The sequence below is a fragment of the Dromaius novaehollandiae genome, chromosome 1 (assembly GCF_036370855.1).
Source record: "Dromaius novaehollandiae isolate bDroNov1 chromosome 1, bDroNov1.hap1, whole genome shotgun sequence".
In the NCBI taxonomy this organism is placed as follows: Eukaryota; Metazoa; Chordata; class Aves; order Casuariiformes; family Dromaiidae; genus Dromaius; species Dromaius novaehollandiae.
In genome coordinates this window covers 103,008,211-103,029,575 of record NC_088098.1, presented here as the reverse complement: position 1 = coordinate 103,029,575, position 21,365 = coordinate 103,008,211, and the positions used below count along the sequence as shown (strand labels likewise).

Here is a 21,365-nt window from a genome sequence, read left to right as displayed (position 1 = left end):
GTAGGTCACAGCGCAGGCAAGATCTCCGCACAGGGAGAGAAGCCCCACGCCAGGACTGGGAGCATGACAGAGTTACATGACTCAGCTCTTGCTCCCCAGACATTCAAAAGCTGGGCCCAGACCCTAGGCTCAGGGTGACCATCACTCAGTTTGGGGATCAGAAGGCGATGGCCCCGCCAGCTCACCACTGCCCTGCTGGTGCCTCCGCATGGCGCGCATACGCCGAGGCAAGCTCTGCTCCTGCTACCGCCTGCAGCACACCCCTCAGAGGGCTGCGGTCTGAAAGACAAACTCAGCATTTTTTGAGCCTGTTGCAAGGTTTCAGCACAGCTGCTCGGTCAGTCAGAACAGAGAAGGGAGCTGACGGCCAAGGGAGTCCCAGCTGGGCTTTGCCTCCACATCAAGGCCTGAAGATTTATTGCAGAGTAAGGATGAAACTGGTCTCTCTTTCCCCATGCTATCATTTTGGCAAGCGTTCCAAGACAGACATTTGAACTAGCCACAAGCTCCTGCTTGACCTTTCACAAGCACAAGGTTTTATTTTAGAAATGAAATTATCTAACTATAGCTCCAGCACTGCCTGTACCAGAAACAGAGAGGCCCCCCGGACCAGCTAATGCCCAGGTACGATTACCAGCGGGTCTTGTGTACTTTACTAGAAAGGCCAAGTCTGGGCAGCAAGTTCTGCTGATGTCAGTGGAGTCAAGCAGCCCAAGACTGGGATAAAAGATATGAAGGCAGACCATTGCTCTCTTGGGTGCCTTCTCGGACCACGTAACTGGCAAGCACTGTGTGACCGTAATACAGCCCCACTCTGATCCCAGGGTTGCACTTGCCTCCCATTCCTTCCCTTCAGTGCTGGCTCTGCAACACATCACCAAACAAAACAGGCTCCTGATACCACCCACAAAGCCCAAGCTGCATTTCCCAAACCAGGGGAGGATAAGCCAACATCCTTTGGGAACACAGCTCGCCTTGTCAGCCCTCTTGCCTCATTCCCCTTGAGAAGTGTGGGGAAAACAGCTTGGTAAACGAGTGACTTGCTGAGAGATGTGTCTGTGAAAGAAAAACCAAGAAAGGCTGCAGCAAGCATCGCCAGAGCTGAGCACTTCCTGTCATTTCTTACTTTTTGATATCAGCTCTTTTTCCAGAACTGAAACATCATCTACAACACAAAAGGCTAAGATTTGAACGTTCCATGAGACACGTTTAGAAAAATTGCTGCCTTTTCAAATACGCACCAAGCAGAACGTACGTGATATCCCCCTCAGAGCGCACCAAAGGAAACATGAGACATCACAAAAGCAGTTGTGACTACCAAGAAAAAAAAATGCAAGAGAATCAATAACGACCATTGCCCTGATGAAACTTCCCACTTTGTGGGGTACTCTGCACTCATAGTATTCCCTTATCCACCTGAGGGACGGCTGCATTTCAGTGCAGCTCCTCCCAACAGGGCTAAATTCTGCTCTTCCTACTTAGCTTACGGTCCCTTGGCACCTAGAGAGAAATGTTCAGCTGGAAAGCACCATAGCAAGAGTGTAATAACCTGGAGTAGCCCTCAGCAAGTTGCACAGACAGCAGAAGTGCTTCTTCCAGCCAGGCAGAGGGCAGTACTAAAAAAGGCACCTCTGCACTTCACTCACTCCTGCTGTTACAGCCTCCGGCCTGCCCTGTGCTCACAACATCTGCTGGCAGCCCTGCTCTCCAGGAACGGGAACCCACACCGGCATTAGGGTGTGCTCAGCCCTCGCATGTCTTAAGCTGAGATAACATAGCTTTCATGGTTCACCAGGTGGTCTTGAGGTTGGGTTTGGACCCAGTTTATAACCAGTGGCAACAAAGCTTCTTGCTTCTCATTCACAAGGCTTATTCCTTGTGCAGTCGTTCCTTGCCAGAAGATCTAACACACCCCTACGCTGGGCCAGAGTCATCCCAGCACTGCTCTGCACACCCACTGGTGCCTCCCCACAAAGTGCTGTAGCAAGCATCACCCTCACAGGGCACAGGCACCAGGGGAAGCATAGTGTCAGGCAGCAGCTAACAGGAAACCCAGGAGGGCTTATGAAGCCTGTGGTTCATGGCTTCCTGCCGCACACATGTCAGGGCAGGAGAGTCCTTGCTCACATACAGAGCTCTTTCTCTGCCTATTGACCAGTGCTTTTCACAGTCAAAGGCAGAGAACAGGGGCCTGCAGACAACTCACAGGTTAGGGTATTTTCTGTTTGCAGGGGGACTAAGCAGAGAGGTAAATGCTGTGCCTTGGCTCTCTTCAGCTGAGGAGGAGAACGAGGAGCTGAAGCCAAACTCAGGAGCATCCACTGCTGCTACAACCACGAATAAACCACAGAGCACGCCCTGCCTAAGAAATCAGAAACCAGCAACAGGGTTCCAGCAGAGGGTAGAGGCCTGCTACACACTTCATAGAGAGGTCAACTACGAGCAAGAGCCAAGCTACAGCAGAGTACCTAACTTGCCGCATGCTTACCTGACAGACACTTGTTTAGCTGCCACTCCAGAGAGCCATAAGCACAGCAGTTCAGCTGTGTCACAGGCTCTGCACAACTAGTCCCAGGTGATGAAGAAAAGAAGCCTGGCACAAAACAACAGCTGAAGAGATCCCCACCAAGTAAGCCAGAAGAGCTGGTCCCATGACTTAAGCAGGTCTCTACAAGTAAACCACTTCACAGAAGCTCACCAAGCCTTAGCTACAGAGTAGGAGCACCTCCAAAAAACTCCTACAGTGAAACACTTATCTCCACCACCTCAGTGCCCCACCACACCTGTACCCCCTTCACATATCCCAGCCATGGGATGGGATACCTCCACAACTGCCCCCAAACACCTGTGGCAACTGCAGGTACATTTCTCTTAAACAGCTAGCACACTCCCTCCGCAAGAGGGCTCATACAGAGGGAAAAGCCTGGCATTTCTCAAACAGCCCCAGTTGCTACACCTCCCAGCCCAGGAGGACATGTTAGAGAGGCAGCAGGGAGGCTCAACAGCAGCATAGCTCTGCCTCAAGGCTCGCAGTCTTTCTGGAAATCACCCCAAGATATGAGCATAGCACCTTGTAAATCAAAGGCTGTGACTTCTCCTCACTTTGACCTCATTCTGTTAAGCCTTGGGCACAGAGAGACCTACTCAGTGGCAGTGGGGTCACAGGAGGAGCCCTTGCTCCCCCTCAGGTCACAGTAAGCCTTCCTCTCTCCCAGGAATGACCAGTGTTACCATAACTGCACACGAGTCCCATCTCAGCTGCTGGCTCTCCAGAGGGCACCAATAAAGCTCTAGCCACCCACAACGGGCAGAGCATGACAGCCCAGCAAACAGGCTGGCCCAGGAACTGTGCTCACCCATGAGCCCACCGGCTGCGGGTGCTCACATGGCCATTGGTCCCTCCTGGGATCCGTGCGAAACCTCCCACATTTTTAGCTCAGGAACCAAACTGTCTTTCTTGTCTCCTTTATACTAAAGTGAAATGCAGATAGTGAAGTACCATCACAGATATGAGCTAAAATCCTCTCCACCCACTCTTATCTTTATTCATTCACCACAGGGATAGCTCATTTTAGAAAATAAACTACAAAATATTTAATAAATGCAACTTTAAATATTAAAAGCCCTAAAACAAGCTGCAGAAAGCTGAAGCAAGAACAAGTAACACTCCCATTCCTGTGTCCATGGTTGGAGGAAAAGCTAAAGCAAAGTGACTGAACTCTGGAGGAGGCAGAGAGACCTCCTTCTTCCTCACAAGTTACTTCAGTGCCTCTGCCAATATACCAGAAGATAAAAACAGCCACATTTCTGAGGAGAAATAGAGGATGACTGTTCAACTCCCCTAACATGAGTAGGATAGTCAAGTCTGAAAAGAAACTACACATTCTTCTGTCTAATGCATCAAAATGGAGGTCATATCTCTCACTGTCTGTGGCTCTGGTAGCTCTCTCTTTCTCCACCTGTGCTGTCTTTTACACCAGATGGGCTGGTTTATCCATTCAGATCTTGCTCTAAAGAGGTCTTTCTTTTTTTGGCTCCTCATTTCCCCAAAAGAGGAATTTATGGACATTTCCAAAAACGAAAAGAATGAGCAGGGTTCATCCAGCACATGGAGAGTGATGCAAAAGTATTTATTGCAGTCCAGCCGCACACTTCTCCCTTTGGGAAGTAGAGATCTCTCAGCAATTCTCTTTAATCATCTGGTTATACATAAGGTGCTTACCACTGAAATCAATAGACACAGTCGCTCATCATCGGATGAATGACCTTGCGATGAAAAGCCTTGACAATTCAGACACTGTTGCTATTAATCAGACTGCTTGGCAATTTGGCTATCCAGACAAATATTTTGTTGCTGGATAAGTCTGGTGCCCATTGTCTTGTGAGACCAGTATTACAAACAGATCTGTGCTCAGAATAAAGTTTCACCTTCTTCACCAGCATGCAGTCATAGAAAATGGACCTGAAATGGACCTTGGAGAGGCCATGTAGTACATTCCCCTGGCTCTCAGCAGGACGAGGATACGTTATAGATGGTTGCTTATTCCATCCTTTGAAACTCTTGATGGTGGAGATCTTCCCCCAGAAATCTATTTCACTGCTTCATTTGCCTGTAAGAAAAAAACTTCCCAAACTAAATCTCTCCTGCTGCATTTTAAGCCCATGTTTTCTTGTTCTAAACATGGTAGAGAAGCTGAACAGCTTACTCCTTTCTCACTTTCTTTTTTTCCACACACGCGCAAAGGCTCTCATGTCTCCCCTCAGTCTTTTCTTCTCTGCATTAGACAGCACCAATTCCTTCAACATTAGACAAGTGTTTAATTACATACAATTATTTCTCTGTCCAGGAGATCATGGATTTGATGCTGAAGCCAGAGGGCTGTCTGAATGTGTGGAAGCGGAAAAGAAAAACACGTGACAAAACCACATAAGAGCAATAAGCCCATGTTGTCTCACTAGAGCTTTAGATCCTTCTTGATATAATCCATCCAAAAAAACAAGACAACAATGAGGTGCAATAAAAACAAATGAATCACAGAAAGACACAGGTTTCAAGGCTCAATACTCCATACCCTAGCCTGGAGTCACTTGAAGAAGAATGACCACAGGGATAAACCTCCATCACCACGAATCTTCTCCACCTGGAGCCGTTTGATGCACTCTCTAATTTTCTGCAAGAAAAGCTGCCATTTCATAGCTGAGCATTATGCAAGCCTAGGGTAGGAGGGGTTCCTATTAGAAACTTTCTTTTTCCAGTGAATCATGGAGCAGAGTGTCCTCCATCCTGCCCAGGGTGGCCATTTAAGGTCTTTCTCTTGGGCGGTTTGGAGTTCGCGGCTGAGTGCGTGGCCTGGGCCGTGGAGGCACTGCTTGCTGCTGCAGCTGTGGCTGTAGCTGTGGCTGTGGCTGTGGCAGAGGCCTCTGCTGCACGCGCGGCTGCTTCAGGGGAGGGTTGGATGGCAGCTGAGGGAGCTCCCGGACCATCATTTCTGTGTCTACCTGGCGAATTTGCATCATTCTCTCTTCATCTGCAATGACAGAAGGCCCAAGCAATCAAGCACAGGCTCAAGTGTGATCAGAAGACAGTGCTGTTATTTATGGTGAACAACTAAGGAAAAGTGCTTGGCCCAAGCAATAAATAGTCAAATGCTGGTCTTGCCTGGAAGGCCACTGTCAGTCTCAGGTAGCCCTGCTACTCCAGTGGAACAATCAAAGTCAGCATTGCCCAATCCCATCAGGCAAATTTGAAAGCTTTTTGGCTCCCTAGCTAAGGTCAAGCCATGTGGGGGCATTTGGGGCAGCTCTGCCCTCTCCATTCTGGGGAACCCAGCTCTGCTGGGGAGGTCCCATTTCTGACCAACAGAGATCCCCAGCCTGAGCTGTTCTCTCGTCTATTGGAAATGGCTCACTGAAGGGAAAGTGAGATGCACCTACAGGGAGCAACATAAAAACCCTGTGCCCTGCCACTATTCATGCTGTGATGGCCCTGAAAATTTCCAGGCACCTGTAAACCTGAGTTCCTACATTTTGCCAGCATTAATTTCCCCTCATGAAGAAGTAAATTAATGCCAATTGATTTTTGACCACTGACTCATCATTTCTGAAATGTCAGTCATCTTGGTTTACAGATGAAGGAATTTACTGCTTGAGACACTGAAATGACCTTAAGAACACACTGAACTGTTTCAGACGAGCTGGTCACTCTCCTATCTTCTCATTTTCCCACCCTTCTGTGCTTCTTGAGTCTTGCTGAAGCCAGATCCCAGAATTAAGACTATGCTATCACTGCACAGTTAAAGGGAGTAATCTATCTCAGCCAAACAAGAACAGCCGTAATATAAACAATAGTCAACTACGTTTACGCTGGCATTGTGCTCACAAGCTATGCCAAGCTTTCTGAGATGATAACCTGTGGTTGCACTGTAGTGAGCTCTCCTGGAGGACAGGCAAAGCACTTGTCTAGTCTTCCTGGTCATAGCTTACAGGGAAGCAAGAGGGCCCGGAGAGTGATCTGCACACAGATGGAGCAAGACTGCACTCCCACTCAGCCAGGGCATAGGTTATGCTCACCCTAGCTGCCAGCCTGATCAAAGCACCTTTGAGATATCAGCTAGAGTTTCTTTCAGACTTTACCCTCTTTATCTTGACAACACTGTTGTGGTGTGAAAAAGAGCTTTTGACTCCATTCTGTAGCTTGGGAACAGACTCACAGAGACATTAGCTGTTGTTTAAGACCACACAGGAAGCCTGGCATAGTGTGGGGGCGGGGAGACTTGAAAACAAGCCTTTAATGACAAGCTGCCTCCCCTGGCTGCAGGACAACCTCCCTCTTGCTTTAAGCTCTTCTTCCAGATGGGCTGGCCACCTCAGCTCGAACCGCAGCTCAGCATCTTCTGGTTTAAGTCCATCTGTTCACCCAAATTAGGGTGGCAACGCCTGGGTTATACTTCAAGCTATGCTCTCCATCAAAAGAGGCCATACTGGGAGAAGGCTTTGACCAAGTACTTGCTATGGTCTCAAAGAGGCCTGAATTTCAGACAACAGATGAAGGCTCTGCCCATTCTGAAAACCTGGTCTCTTTAAAGTGCTCCATGTTGGACCTCCAGCATTGATGGGCCTCCAGGAACTTTGTTTTTTAAAGAGGACAGGCTGTATGAGATGCCTGAGGAAACTCACGGAAAAACTGAGCCTTTCTTGCCCCTTCCCCCTACTTACCATGTTTCCAAATGTGACTAGTGATTTCAGGGACCTTAATTTTACACTGCATAAACTTAATGAAAAAAATCTGCTGACAAGATATCTAATCTTAGATTTAGCCCCGTGGATGTTCATGACAGGTGGTCGGGCGAAGCTTCAGAGGAACCATTCTTCCCTCATGCGTAAACAAAAGGGCTTGAAAACAAAAAGCCTTTTTGTTCAAAGCACGTCAGAAACAAAGACTGCCAATGGCAGCTGATCTGTTGGGATTCACCACGTGCCAAACTGAGCTTTGCTCACACCGAGACAGACAGTATGCCCCTGCCCACAGGCATGCTGTCAGTGGGAAGCTCTAAGATTTTAGGTGGCTGGATAACAACATTAAGCCCTTAGAGACTTACCATCTTCTTCAAGCCTTTCTGCTCTCTTCTTCCTGATACAGTAAATAAGCAAAATCATGAAGATGACAAAGAAGATTACACCTCCTACTATGCTTAAGATGAGATAAAGGTCCAGCTGGCCTAGTTAAGAGAATGAAAGAAGATGTTAGAGGGGGAAAAAAAAATCACTGCAAGACTAAGCCTGTGGTTCAGGCCTGATCTTCTGACAGAATATATCTATGATGACATGAATATATTTTTGTTAAATAATGCTTTCTGTACAAAAATAGGGAGAACACTTCTGTAAAGAAGTAAAATAGATTCAATATAGCCACCTGATCCACTGATATCAAGACCTGAGGAAACTTAAGAGGCAAAAATGTCAAATAATTGGCCTATGAACACAGAAAGCTGGTGGCAATGTTTAGACTAGAAACCAGGAGGCCCAATTCCAGGAGTTAAAGTCATCTGACCTAGTGCAGAGGTCTATATCTGAGTTAGTCATCCAAACTTGCACAACATCTACATCTATTCATCCTAAAATCAGACAAATAGCTACCTAGAATTCTGTATTTTTCCCCCATGACTATAAACACAGCCCAGGTGAGAGAACCCACCCTTTGCCCTTTCTCCATACATGACAGAAAATTACTGGCCCTCACCCTCATTGTGGAGAATTTCATTTCTCCCAGCTGGATTCAAGTCCTACAGAAAATTGAAAACAGTGCCAGCACATCTTTTTTAAATTACCCCAAATGCCCTTTTCCTGCTAGCAATGGACAAACACAAAGACATTTTCATAAAACAGCACAAAAAGTTCTTGATACGTCTCTGAACCCGTATAAGGGCAACGAGCATCCGGACAGTGCTCAGCATCTAACAGAAATAAACTTTTTCTAAGTACTTCCTACTGAGCTGGAAACACTGAGACCAACTTGCCTCATATCATTTTGGCACTTCCTCTTCAATTTTTGGCTGTATGCAAATTTAAAATAGCGGAGAAGGAAAAAAACATAACCAAACATCCCACAGATTCAAAATGAGAGTTCAGTTTGTCTGATGAGCAAAGATTTATGTGACTGTTCTTTATTTTCGCCAGATAAGGCTTGCTGGATTCTAGCCTTCCTATGCCACATCCCCTTTGGGTTTTCCTGCCAGCATTTGATGCTCACGCTTGAGAATGGGCACTGTGGAGCAATGAAAAAGCGGAACTCAACAGAAGTGCACCTTCCTTTGCTCCTTGGCAGACAAAGCTTGAAAGGAGGATACACCGCTGGTATCACCCTTAATATTCACTGGGCAAGCACATGGAGGGCAAGAGTCATGACACCAAAGCTGAGGTGTGTACACCACGAGGGCCAACATCTGCCTGGGCTTCCCTTTAGAGTGAATGGAGAGAAATGAGACCCCTCAGTGATCTGACTCTACTCACTCATTTTAGCTACTAGTGCTGAACTGAGATGTATTTTGCCCTTTAAGTGCCTGTTTCTCCCAGTCAGCTATAAGATGAGCCCAATCAGATTCACTCATAGCTATGCTTACATGAAAATTCAACTGAGCTGAATCGCATCTGAAGTGTGCCTTGCTCACTGAAGGTCAAAATTTAATGTGATTGGCCTCAAATTCAGGACAATTTAGGCTCTTCTAAGATGGGATTTCTACTACAGATGAATTTCAAATAGACGCTTCACATTTCTTAGTCCAAACTCCCACTGAAATGCAGGGTGGGAGAAGTTTAGAATAAATACTGCTGGATTTTGTCTAATTCTGCCTGGATAGAGGAAAAGTGAGGCAGTAGCCAAGAACACCAGCAGCAGGTACAGGAACAGCTCTCCCTCCTGTCCCACAGCCCTTCTGCCCAAGGGCATCAGGGTTGGACTCAGCCCGGTACAGAAGGCAGAAGGTCGGCCCCATGGCTGCGTGCAGGTCAGCCTCGCCACTGTGAGACTTGGCTCACGAAGGGCCAGCAATGGTGGACAGACTTTGTAAGTTTACGAACAGTGCTCGTACCAGTTATGCCAAGAGCTTCAGTTCCCCCCAGGTGCTGTGATACTCCTCTACTCCAGTTCTCAAAGTACTCTGAGACTCTCAGATAAAAGATACTTTACTGATTTTCCATCATTATTTCCTGACTGGCTTCCGAAGCAGGCAGGCCTGCTTCTGTAAGATGTTCAAGGAGGACAGTAGGGCGGGAAGGAGGTTTGACTGAAACCTGAGGGATTTTTAATCTACTGTGGAGCTGTGTAATGTCCTATCCCCATACAAAAACATGCGTGAGGTTTTTAGTTTAAGTAAAAAGGGTAGTGTATTGTGGTTTCGGTGTTTTCTTATGGTTTGACACATGCTCTATTTTTACCTTAAAGACCAGCATGGCAAACATTTTACTTCACCATTAGTAATTCGAGAGAAAAACTCTTCCACCCAACTCACCCTGTGCAAAAAAAAAAAAAAAAAAGCAAACAGGAGAGCTGGCTATTCCTTCTCAAGGATGACCAGTTAAATCAAAATATCTAGCTAAAGGATCATGCCTGCCTGCACCAGCAATGCAGACCTAAGCTTGCCATGCTCATGCCCGGGGCTGCCTAGAAAGAAGCCAACTTCAGCCTGCATGGCCTTACTAGAGCAACATGTCTGGGCTAAGTTGTTCTGCCTTAAATGGACCTAATCCAGCAGCATGCTTTTATGTCTGACCCCAAAGACCATATCACATCTCACCCCCCCTTGCCCCAGCCCCTTTCCAATACCAGCACCACCGTGGCTGCACCGCACATCTGGGCAGGCAGCTTGTACAGTGGAAGACTACACTTTTTTGTCTCGGTTAGGTGTCAGGGGATCCCTTAGGAGGCTAGGGCTGCAGGGGAGAGTGGGGGCCACCCCATGCGTTGGCTGTTTGCCCTTCAGTCAGTGGCAGCAAACCCTGGCATCATTTCACTGAGGCCCGGATAAGCAGGATAGTTCAAGCAGGTTATTTTTCCCTCTGTGAAAGCACCCACCCACACCCACAGGTGTGGTAGTTGCCCACAACCTTTGCAGGTATTAGCGTGAAGAGGAGAAAAATAAAACCACGTGCAACTAATTTTCCCACCATGAGGGTGTAGATCAAGAGCAAATCCCCTGACATCAATACCATGGTCTCATATTCATTGAAGACAATCCCAATCCCCCCTGACATCAATACCATGGTCTCATATTCATTGAAGACAATCCCAATCCACATTTGCAAAAATGAGCTGTTGATTTATGTCCTGGTAACTTCTCCACTCAGGTAGTTCTATTCTCCCTTACTGAAGTCATCTCTTTGGCTTTTATCTTTTGGGAAGCACTGCTGGTTTTAAAGGAATAAAGAAGGATAAAAATGAGGGGAAAGTTCTTTCTGCCTCTTGCAGACTGCTGTGTGCCTTTAAAACACTTTTGCATGCCTACCTCCCCAATTTCTCCATTATTTTGTTGCTTTACCACTACTGATGGTTGACACCATTTGAGTCTGTCAGGATACTTCTTGGTCAGTAGTGATGGGAGGGCAGGGTGAACCCAACGGGGTGAGCAAGATTCTCTCTCTCATTCCCTAACCCCCTGACCAGCCTGATCTCTCTGGCAGGCTGCAGTTTCCCCTCGGAGGCCTCCTCCCCAGGTAGAAGCAGCAACACAGTGTGCCCGGGGTCTCCCTGCCACCCATGGGGCTCTTACCCCCAGCCAAATCTCCACCTGTTCCAGCGACCCCAGGCCCCACTGACCATGGGTCCCTGCTGGCGGTGGCACTCTGCCGTCAGAAGGGAAATGCCATCAGCTGCAGGGACAAGGGGGAGCACCGCCCACCTCGCATCCCTCCGCCCCTGCCTTGGCGCCACTGGGGTGGAGATGCTGTAAGGATAGCGGTGGGGCAGGCAGCAGTGAAGTGGGGAGAGCAGAGCTGCAATGAGGCTGGGAAATGCCAAGCAGAGTGCACGCTTTGCATCCATGATACTGCAATAGCATCACCTGCCAGCAACCACAGCATCGTTAGACTCACAATACTGGGTACGGGGAACCACCCTTGCTTCTGGCATCTGGAACAATCCTATAGATACGTGCAACTAAATCAGGCTTTGTAGGTCAGTGTTAGGAGATTTGGGCAAAAATAGAGTTTCTACCTGAACACTTGATTTTCTTCTCAGCTGCTTTTTCGCTGACTTGGTTCTTCACCACACATCTGAACGTCCCAGAATAACGTGTATGAAATTGCACCTTTGTCGCATTCTTTTGGATTTTTTTGATTTTATCTTGTGTCACTTCTATTGTAAATGTATGGTCCTCAGTCTTCTGCTTCCCTTCACATGTCACCAATATGGATCTATTAACACAGTCAACACTGAGGTTTGGCTGAGGGACGGGGTCTGAAAAAGAAAAGAAGGGACAGGCATATCTGAGAGGTTTCTCCTCTTGAAAAGCTCCATTATTAAGCAGAACAGAGAATTAGCCACCAATAAGCAGTGAAAAAGTAACACCAGCTAATGAAGCCAGAGAAGAATGAAGAGCACATTAGACCTTCACTGGGGAAGTAATGTGGCAATAATAAAGAAAATGCAGTATTTGGCCTAACACACTTCTGATCTCCTTTCTCTCCCTCTGTTCCCTTCTCACTGCTCTGTTGGGTGTTCCTTCCTAAAAAAAAGATGTGATTGTTTATGTCAGCAAGAGCATCAGCACTCTACCTTCTCCTGGACCCATTTTCAGTTCAGCAATATCTCAATTTATAACTTGAGTTTTATCTCTAATCTGGCTTCTGAATAGAAGTATCTGTAGCTCACATTATAAGGGCCTTTACACTCCAGATATTAACCATATAAAGTGCACCCTGAAGATCAGGTGCTGCTATAATTTACTTCATTAATTTGGGGCAAGGTAGGGAAGGGGGGAGATTGTTGCAGTGGTGACAGGCGTGAGGAGCTGTGTGCAGCTGCAAGGCTGCTCACTCTGCATGTGATGGATCACTACTACCATGCCATCCAAGTGACTGGTGAGGGTGCAAGGGCCATCCACTTAGCCAGCTCCAACCCTACAGCCAACATGCCTCTGACAACAGCAGCCAGGCAGGGCTTCACATCAGCTGATCCAGTATTTCTAGAGATACTCAGGAGGACATGTAGGCAGGAGAGAGGGAAGAAGGCATTTGCTCCCTTTGCAAGAAACAGAGGTAGATCCTCGTGCAAAGGAGAGCATGGAGCAAGTGGAGAAAGCAATGCAAAGTCTATTTTGTGGCGTACAACAGAACCACTCCTCTCCATGCCCTTTGGCATGAGTGTGTGTGCCATGGGCTATGGATATGTCTAGACCACAAAACAGAGCAGGGTGTGGAAATGTGGGAGGGAGCAAGGCTCAGACAGGCATATGCTCCACAGCAGTGCTCTGCTTGGCCTTACCAAGATCTGGAAGTGGTCCAAGAGTGTTTTGGCAAAGCAGAGCTGCACCAAAATGGCTGGGCTACTTTCAGGCTCAGCCTGGCTTGCAGCCAACCAAGCAAGGGGAGGGGAGGAAGTTGTGTTTTTGTGAGGCGGCAGTGGTCCGGGTCCGGGGACTTTGAGCCACAGCCCTCTGCAACTCTGGTTCCAGGGTTTTGTCACAGATGAAGTCAGCTCTTCTCTGCCATGCCCTTCAGGTAGATGGACACGCAGCTACCTATGATGCTTAATGTATCCCCAAAGACACTCAGCCAGGATGACAACCACAGCATGAAAACCCATCAGAATAGAACAAAATAGAAAACACAAAACAAAAGCCTCTTAGGTCTCAATGATAATATGAAAGAGAAAACTAATTTACATTTTCTTTCTAAGTCTTGCAAATACCTTGCTACTTTTCAGTTGCAGATTCTCTATCATTGGCAATGCTGCATGAAACAGAAAAGCCTTGAAGGACTTTCCTCAACCAGGGTCAACTGTCAGGAACGTCAGGTGGAAAAAGTATCCCTAGGTATAGGCAGTGTAAGCTACAGGGAATATACATTTTAAAGCCAGGCAGGGCTGTTTGAAGCAAGTATGTCTGGGTTCATACTGTGATGTCTGCAACCTCCCTTTCTTCATTAAGCCTGCTCCTCTTTTGCAAGCTGTAACTTATCTTTTAGGGGACCTCCCCCAACATGAAACACTGCACATGACAGTCCAGATCCTGATGATGGAATTGTGTGATGATGTCATCAGCTATTTTTTTTTTTTAAGAACAACTGTTTTCCCAGCTGTAATAACAAAGTATAATTTGGCTGACAGATGACCCTAGCACCTCAAAGTTACTAAAGTGTTGTACTTCCAAAACTAGGTATCACACAGTGGATGAACAGTTGCATCACATAGCTGGGATGCAGCCTATTGCCTTAACCCGAAATTGAACCCAGAACACCCAAATGAGTCAAGCCTGAGTTAAGTAGAATCAGGCCCCTGACGGCTTCCTGAATCTGTCAACAGCTTGTAACAATAGTTTCCAGCAGTGAGACACCCTCACTTCTCAATAGTTCGTTAGCTATGGGACCTCTCACTACACAGAAACCGTGCTAAAACCATTCCAACCGTTTTTGCTGCTGCCTCACCGAAACATCATTTCAGTGGTGCCAGCTGGTGTCCACAGACTCAGTGGTGTGTGGCAGAGATGTGCACATGGGCTAAGGAAGGTCAGGGCAAAATCATCCTCTGGCTGGAAAAAAAAGCACCCTGCACTATGGCTTAGTGGTCTGGAGGGGTGATAGCAGCCATACAGGGAGAGAATAGCCAAGCCCATCTTCCATGCTCATCCCAAAAGCTTTGAGCTGCTACTTTTCCAGTCTCCTAGGACAAGGTACAGCATGGGAATGGTGCCTCAGTAGTTTGAGGCTGCCTTTATGCTTTGAATCCATGCAGCTGAATACTCTGGGCATGTGCTTAAGTGTGCTTTAAATAGTGTGATCTTTTCATTTGCTGTATTATGCTATCCAAGAATGGGATGCCAGACTCCCCTCCCCCTGCACATACAACTTCTTGCCTTTTTCAGTGTATCTTGGAGTGGGGGGTGATTCCTGGATATTTTGCATGGTAGAGAAAAAACTATGAGTGCAATCCTATTGCCTAAATACAGGCATCTAGTGCCACCTGTGCTCCTGAGACCTCCTTATGGAGCTGGCAGATATAACACGAGGCCTTCTAGATCAGCAGCTACAGGTCAAAAGGCATAACTCGATGGCAACAAAATGGCACCAGAAGCCAAAGTCGAGGCAAGCGCCCAGCACAGCAGCAGCAGACATAAGCAGGTTGTGCAAGATGCTGCTGGAAGCAACGCAGCCCTGTTCACGTGGTGTTGCCCCAGCTCAGGGATCAGCGCCCCGAGCAGTCCCAGCACTGCATGCTACACTGCAGTATGCCCGTACCCACACTGCCGCTGCGCTGAACACACAGGTGCTCGTGGCTGTTTGCTTGGGCACATGCGGAAACCTGGTAGCTGATAAAGAGAGGAGACAGGCAGAAAAGGGGGACCAGAGGGAATCAAGAGCAGCAATGGAAGGGAAGTAAAGAAAAGCAGACTGCTGTCAGCAGAGGGAAGAAAGAGCTCCATCTCACAGCAGTTTCCCCTAAAATAGAAAGGGGGTAAAGAGTATCACGCGAACACCAAGTCTTACTCAGCTGTGGCTGGGAGTAGCATGAGAAGAGCAAAAACTCACCCTGAACGACGAGCATTGTATCCTCTTCTGCCTTAAACTTTCCATCCTGGTCATAAACAAGGACTGTGTACTTTCCACTGTCGCTTTTCACCAGCCGCTGGATTTGCAGAGTCCCATTCAGGAATATCTTACATCTGCACTCATCTTTATTAACATAATACTTGGTTTTCATATCTTTTATCTGAACTAACCTCTCGCTTCTCATCCACGTTGCTTCGTGTATGCTCCCAGCAGCAGCAACGCTAAGAAGAACCGAGTCATTCACTGCCATGTAAATCCATTTGATGACAGCACCTTTAAAGGAAAGCACAACTGGCCTCATCAGTGCACCTGTAACAGCCTCCACTGCTGCATCCAGCAGCAGCAGCGGTGACCCAAAACGTTGTATTTTCTGCTCTGACTTCCCTAAGCTTCTCTTCATTGCTGAGGCTGTTTTGTCTCATGCTCCAAAGCTTCTCTTAACCCTTAATTAGTTAAATGTCAGCATTCAATTCTGAGACACTATGAAGTTAAGGGCCCGGTTTTTAGAAGTTGGCTTTATATTCTGGATGACTTATTTGTATGGATTTGGGATGCCTTGATTCACAGCTGCCCACAAATTTAACCCTGAACCCTTTCTGAAAATCAGGTCTCTTCAGTGTGTTTTGCACTTGGCACTGCTGACAATCACAGTGCTCATCATTTTAAAAGTTACTATGGGTAGCAAGAGTATGAACTAGTAGTGGCCCTAGATAGAAGGAGCAGTAATAATAGTGATGGCAGTAATAATAATAGGGGCCTCAAAAATTTGCCTGTGTCAAGCTGTAAGTGAGCGTGAGATGCTGCACTGGATGAAGACCTAGCACTGGCAGCTTCCAGTGCCTGCTTCTCACCCATCCCCAGCACCCTGCCCCTCCGGAGTATTTCTGGTTGGTATCTCTAAAACGGTTACAGTAAAGGTAAGTAAGAGTGGGGGGGAGAAACAAATAGCTAACTGCAGCCTTTACTCCTCAGGCATTGGTGATATTAGGAGATAAGCAAAGGCAAAAAGAAAAAAATCTTTTTTTCTTTGCAGGTCTCCTTTGATCATAAATCCCTTCTGCAAAATAGCTAAGAGTAAGCTACTTCACAAAGGCACTATCAGGACTGGGTAGCACTTACTGTGCAACTCTTGAAGGTAATAGTATTAAGAAAACCAAGGCTGCTAAATATTAATCATGTGATTAAGCAAGAGAGATCACGTACTCTTCACGCTGCGCCTGGGTTTCACACCCATCTATCCCCAGCGCTGCTCCACAGCCTTTTCAAGGCACGCTCACCTCTGCGACAAATGCAAGGAGCCCACTGCGGCTTCTGCGTGCACGTTTTTTCTGGTTGGTCACTTCAAGTAAGGTACTGCCACCACCCCAATAGCAGGTAGAAAATTTGCAGAAAGAGACGGAAAAGTACTTACAAGTGCAAGATTAAATATGCTCTTTAATAACTGAATATACATTCAGAATCAGAACTTATTTGCCATTTTCTATATTACTTTCTCTTCAATTTATAGGATAAAGCTGATAGGTAGGATGGGATTTCTCTTCACATTATCAGGTAGAGCTGATTCTGCTCTAATTTTAACATATTTTAAGCACGTTTTTCCACAGAGAAAAAGATGTTTATACTTTTTTTATTACAATCCTTCAATATAGAATATAATCGTTATTCATTGTATCTAAGACAATGATAAAACATATCACAGAGGGGAAACTGAAATGCAATTACTACTTCATGAAACTAACAATATTAGAGATAATCAAGGAACTAAAATATTGTGCCTCTGCAGCAAGAAAATGACACTGAAACATTCCCAGCAATTCACCCACCAGTCTAAGGAGAGGTTATTATTTCACTATCACATTTCTTACAAGGTATTTGACATATCTAGTGAAATATTCTGAAATCAAACTATCAATCAAACAATCTGGGAAGTGGCGATCCTCCGCACAGATGACACTCCACATTATATTCAGATATTTGAATTCTGATACTTGTTTCTGCTCAGAGTCACCCACAGATATTTAGAGCTAGTAGAAGGATTTCTTTGTATAATAGATACAATCATTTATTCCTTCATTTGGAAGTCAACAAAAATATTTAAGTATTCAGGGAAAATTCAGTGGCATCTCTACAGACATACCACCTAGCCATATCTCACTGTTTAACTGATCTCCACAGTCTTGCTGACAAAGCTGAAGATCCCACACACATGGTACTAAAAATCTGTCTAGCTAATGAAACAGCATTTCTGCCAAATGAAATGCTCTTCAAGGGGCAGCAAGATCAGAACCAGTAGCTTGGAGCTTACTTGCAGTCAAGAAAAAACAGACCATTCACAGGCAGAGAGATAAACGGCAAGGCTCCAATAATAACTACATAAAAGTAAGGAAGTCTTCTGTTTTAAGGTTTCGTATATATTTGAAACAAGTTATTTTATTCAAGTGAATAATCTTTGGTTTTGCTAGATAGGATGTTTTATACATCAAGTACAAAAATAAATTCCTTATTTATCTATTCATTTTGTTCTGGAGGAGAAAAAAAGCATTAAAAAGCCATACAGATGATCTATAGTTGAATGAACGGAAATAAAAACTATGAGCAATTGTATTGCCTCCATCTTTTATAACCTTCTCCAATCTGTGAGTTAACACCTTAATTAAGTTTTTAGATTAATATTTTAAAAAATAATGAGTGCAATAATGCATGAGATATACAACAAATATGTACTTTCTTACTGTTTTTCACAGCCTAGATTCCTTCAACGCCACTTATGTCTGCTGGGATGTATTGCTCTTTCTGTTAATATTTATGGAAGAATACAATTTGTACTTCCAACAGATTTGCTCATCTTTGATAAGAAAAGGAAATTACCTGAGATAATGGCTCTACACAATGCACTGTGAACTGGATCTCAAATGCGCTACAAGCTACCTCAAGGGCAGAGAGAAAACGGCGTGCCAACGTTTCTCATTATACATTCTCATTATACATGTGTCAAATTAAGGCTCATTAACTTAGAACTAGAACTGTTTACAGATGATTATTATAACCAAAATAGGAAAATTCAGGTTCTGCCCTCCCCCTGGCTGAAAGCTGAATCAAATAATAATAGCAATAATGCAAAGGTCTCCAAACGCTTTACCCATTGGGGAAGTGGAGCCAGTTTGTTATCAGTAACATTCCACCAAGTTTTAAACGCTTTAAAATGTAATGTTAACAAAGCTAGGCAGAAAAAGAAAAAGAAAAAAAAAAGAAAAAAAGATGATACAGACTCACATTTTACACTGGGAAATAAAAGCAGCAAGCACTTGACTAGGAAAATCCTCCTAAAGTTCATTTTCAGGGTCAAAAACTCCAGCGTCTCCTCACCTAATGATAACTGCCGGCAGGCGACAAAACACTGTGCCGCGCTGCGGCAGCCGTGGGATGTGCCCGCGCAGCCCTGATGCCCCTGTCCCCTCCTCCCACCGCTCGCCCCAGCACTTCTCCTTTCCAGCCCCGGCACAGCAGCGCCGGCAGAAATACCTCCTGCTCTGCCGCCTCCTCAGGGAGGGGTGACATGGCGAGCAGGGAAACGCGCTTCCAAACACAGGAAGGCGCCGAGGTCCGCCGGCCCGGGTCGAGGGCCCGCGGGTGACCTCACCTCCTGCGGCTGTCCCGCGAAGGCATCGCGCGCAGGAGGGAGAGGTGCTGGCCGCGGGAAACGTCGCGGCAGCCTCTTCGCGACCACCTCCCGAGCACGAGGCACTGGCCGGTGCCGCATGGACCTCCCCACAGGGCGGCCGAGCAAGCTGCCAAGGGCGGGTGCACTCAGGAGAGGATGGAAATACGGCCTCAGTCTAGCCAAAAATCGGCCCCACAGCTGATGTTTGAAAGATGGCAAGAAAGGAAGCTGGGAGATGGGGTGGGGTCAGGCCAAGATTTAGGGAGAAGCTGCTATCATCCTCACTTCCGTTCCCATAGGAAACGGAGAGAGGCAGTGAGGATTTCATGTCAGATCCTCCCTGGCACAATCCTTTTTGCAACAGTGGTCGGTGAAATCTTCCAACCAGATGCAGACAAAGAGAGGACACCAGAAAAGCTACAGCACATGAAATGTAAAATACTAAGTAAACCTTTCCCTGTGATTCCTGTCGTTCTCCTTGAAGTAACAGCAAGATCCTGTAAGACCCCTCCCCTCTGCCTCTCTGGTATTTTGAGTGGTACCAAAGCTGGTAACAACTCCCCTTTTTGCACAAAAGGAGAAAAAATTACCTGAGGTAAAACACACAAGGGCTCCAGTCAGCATTGCTGCCGCTCCGCACCAAAGGCAGAACCATGCTTTTTTTTCCTTCCTTTTACCATTGTTTCCTTGCAAAGCACATGCGGCAGAGGCACGCACAAGGGCAAGAGGAAGCAACGGGCACAAGACATGCTTTCGGTCCTGCCTTTGGACTGCTGTGCTCCAGCTTCCCCCAGTGAGCAACGTTGCCGGCAGACCCCCGGCCATGCCCTGGCAGCACTGTGGGATGCTTGCCCCAGCCGAGCTGGCAGGGACGGGCCAGGTCTGCGCTGCCAGGGCTTCGGGCAGCAGCAGCAACCCTGATCTCTCCTGCCCTTTGCACGAGCAGCTTCTCGTCTTCACTGCACATCAACCACAAGCGGGAAGGTTTGCTCCCAGGACGCGTGGCGCACATGGAGCGTGCACAGAGCCTTCCCCTTGTCCAGCTGCAACCACGGGAGGTCGGCCTTGATGAAGTGGAGCCTCCCCCAGTGCCCCTGCACTGCCCCGAGGCTCTGAGGCAAGGAGCTGAGCAGGTGAATGTACTGAAGTCCATAACGCAAGGTGAAGGGAGGCCCCTGATGTGCTGAAACTGCTGCCCACACTCTTGTCTTGCTGTTTCATTGAGGCAGCATCCCTCAAGGCTGCCTCCCACCTCCGGCAGGCCCTCGTGTTTCGTCTGTTGGCCCCGGCACACTTGGACTGAGAGTGCTCTGGGGCAGGGACCATTGTCATGCTCTGTGCATGCACAGTGCCTGCACGGTGCAGTCCTGCTCACTGGATACCACCTGCTTACAGCTGCAGGGACAGAAACTGGGACTGGTATGAATGAAGTACAAATGAAGGTGCATGAGAGAGAGACAGACAGACAGACAGACCAGCAAAACAAGGATTAAAAGGATAGTCTGTATTGATAACGAAGGCCACCATTTCCAGTTCATCTAGTTTCTGCCATGCCCAGATGCCTGCACTCCAATAAAATCACAGCTCAAACACTCCAGATTGGAAGACCCTGTGCTCCAGCAACCCAGTTACAGCACATTGACCACAGCATCCCTTTTCCTGTTAGAGCAACAGGCAGATAGCAGCAAGAAACCATTCCTAAAGGATATAAAAGACCTATTCAAAAATGTGTTTGTCGTGACTAGTCAAGAGTAACCCAAGGGATGTGGTGAGGGTTCAATAGCTGTTGTCCCTTGTCCTCTGCACACCACACAAGTCACACCAGGCCTTGATGTTTATGAGTACAAAGGTTTGAGTGTGCAAAAATCAACTTGCTTAGTAGTTTCACATAATAAAATCACCTTCCCCTTCCAGATCTGAGAGAGCTCTGTTACACTGATTTCCTATGCTACAGGGCTACACATCACAGTTGCTAGGTTGTACCACTGGGCATGGTTTAAAAAAAAAAAAAAAGTAAGGCCAGTAAACTGCCACGCCATCCTCCTGCCAGGATCTGTTGGGGAATCCATGCTCCACAGGCACGGTCCACTCCCAACCCAACAAGCTGCCCCTTTTCTAACCAGCATCAGAAACCTCCTGCAGCACCATAACACATTGGACGAGGAGAAAGCAGTCGCGTTTCTAACCTCAAATTCCCTGCCAGAGAGGAAGTGGGAAAACAGCAATATCCTCTTGGTTTAACCCTCCCCTTCTACCACCATGCTGTAGGGTCCTGGCCTGCCACAACCACATGGTAATTTGGGGAAAGGAGATTACTGTGGTATTGCCCTCTACAAGGGCTAGCCAGAAGGTTTAGAAACAATGAGTGAGAAAATAAACACGGGCCTTTGGTCCCAGTTTTATAAGGAGCAAGAGATTTTCTGGAAGAAAATACATATATTCCTCT

The 21,365-nt window shown here is 46.8% G+C and overlaps 1 protein-coding gene across 1 annotated transcript; it reads right to left on the bottom strand.

Annotated features, from left to right (window-relative positions):
• Positions 1-4,869: 4,869 nt before the first annotated feature.
• CD2 (CD2 molecule) lies at positions 4,870-18,686 on the bottom strand. Its single transcript, XM_026093330.2, has 5 exons — positions 18,532-18,686; positions 15,238-15,531; positions 11,708-11,950; positions 7,599-7,718; positions 4,870-5,528 (listed from the first exon to the last, which is right to left on the bottom strand). The coding sequence occupies exons 1-5, from the start codon at positions 18,590-18,592 to the stop codon at positions 5,302-5,304; spliced, it is 945 nt and encodes a 314-aa protein (XP_025949115.2). The 5' UTR covers positions 18,593-18,686; the 3' UTR covers positions 4,870-5,301.
• Positions 18,687-21,365: the final 2,679 nt, after the last annotated feature.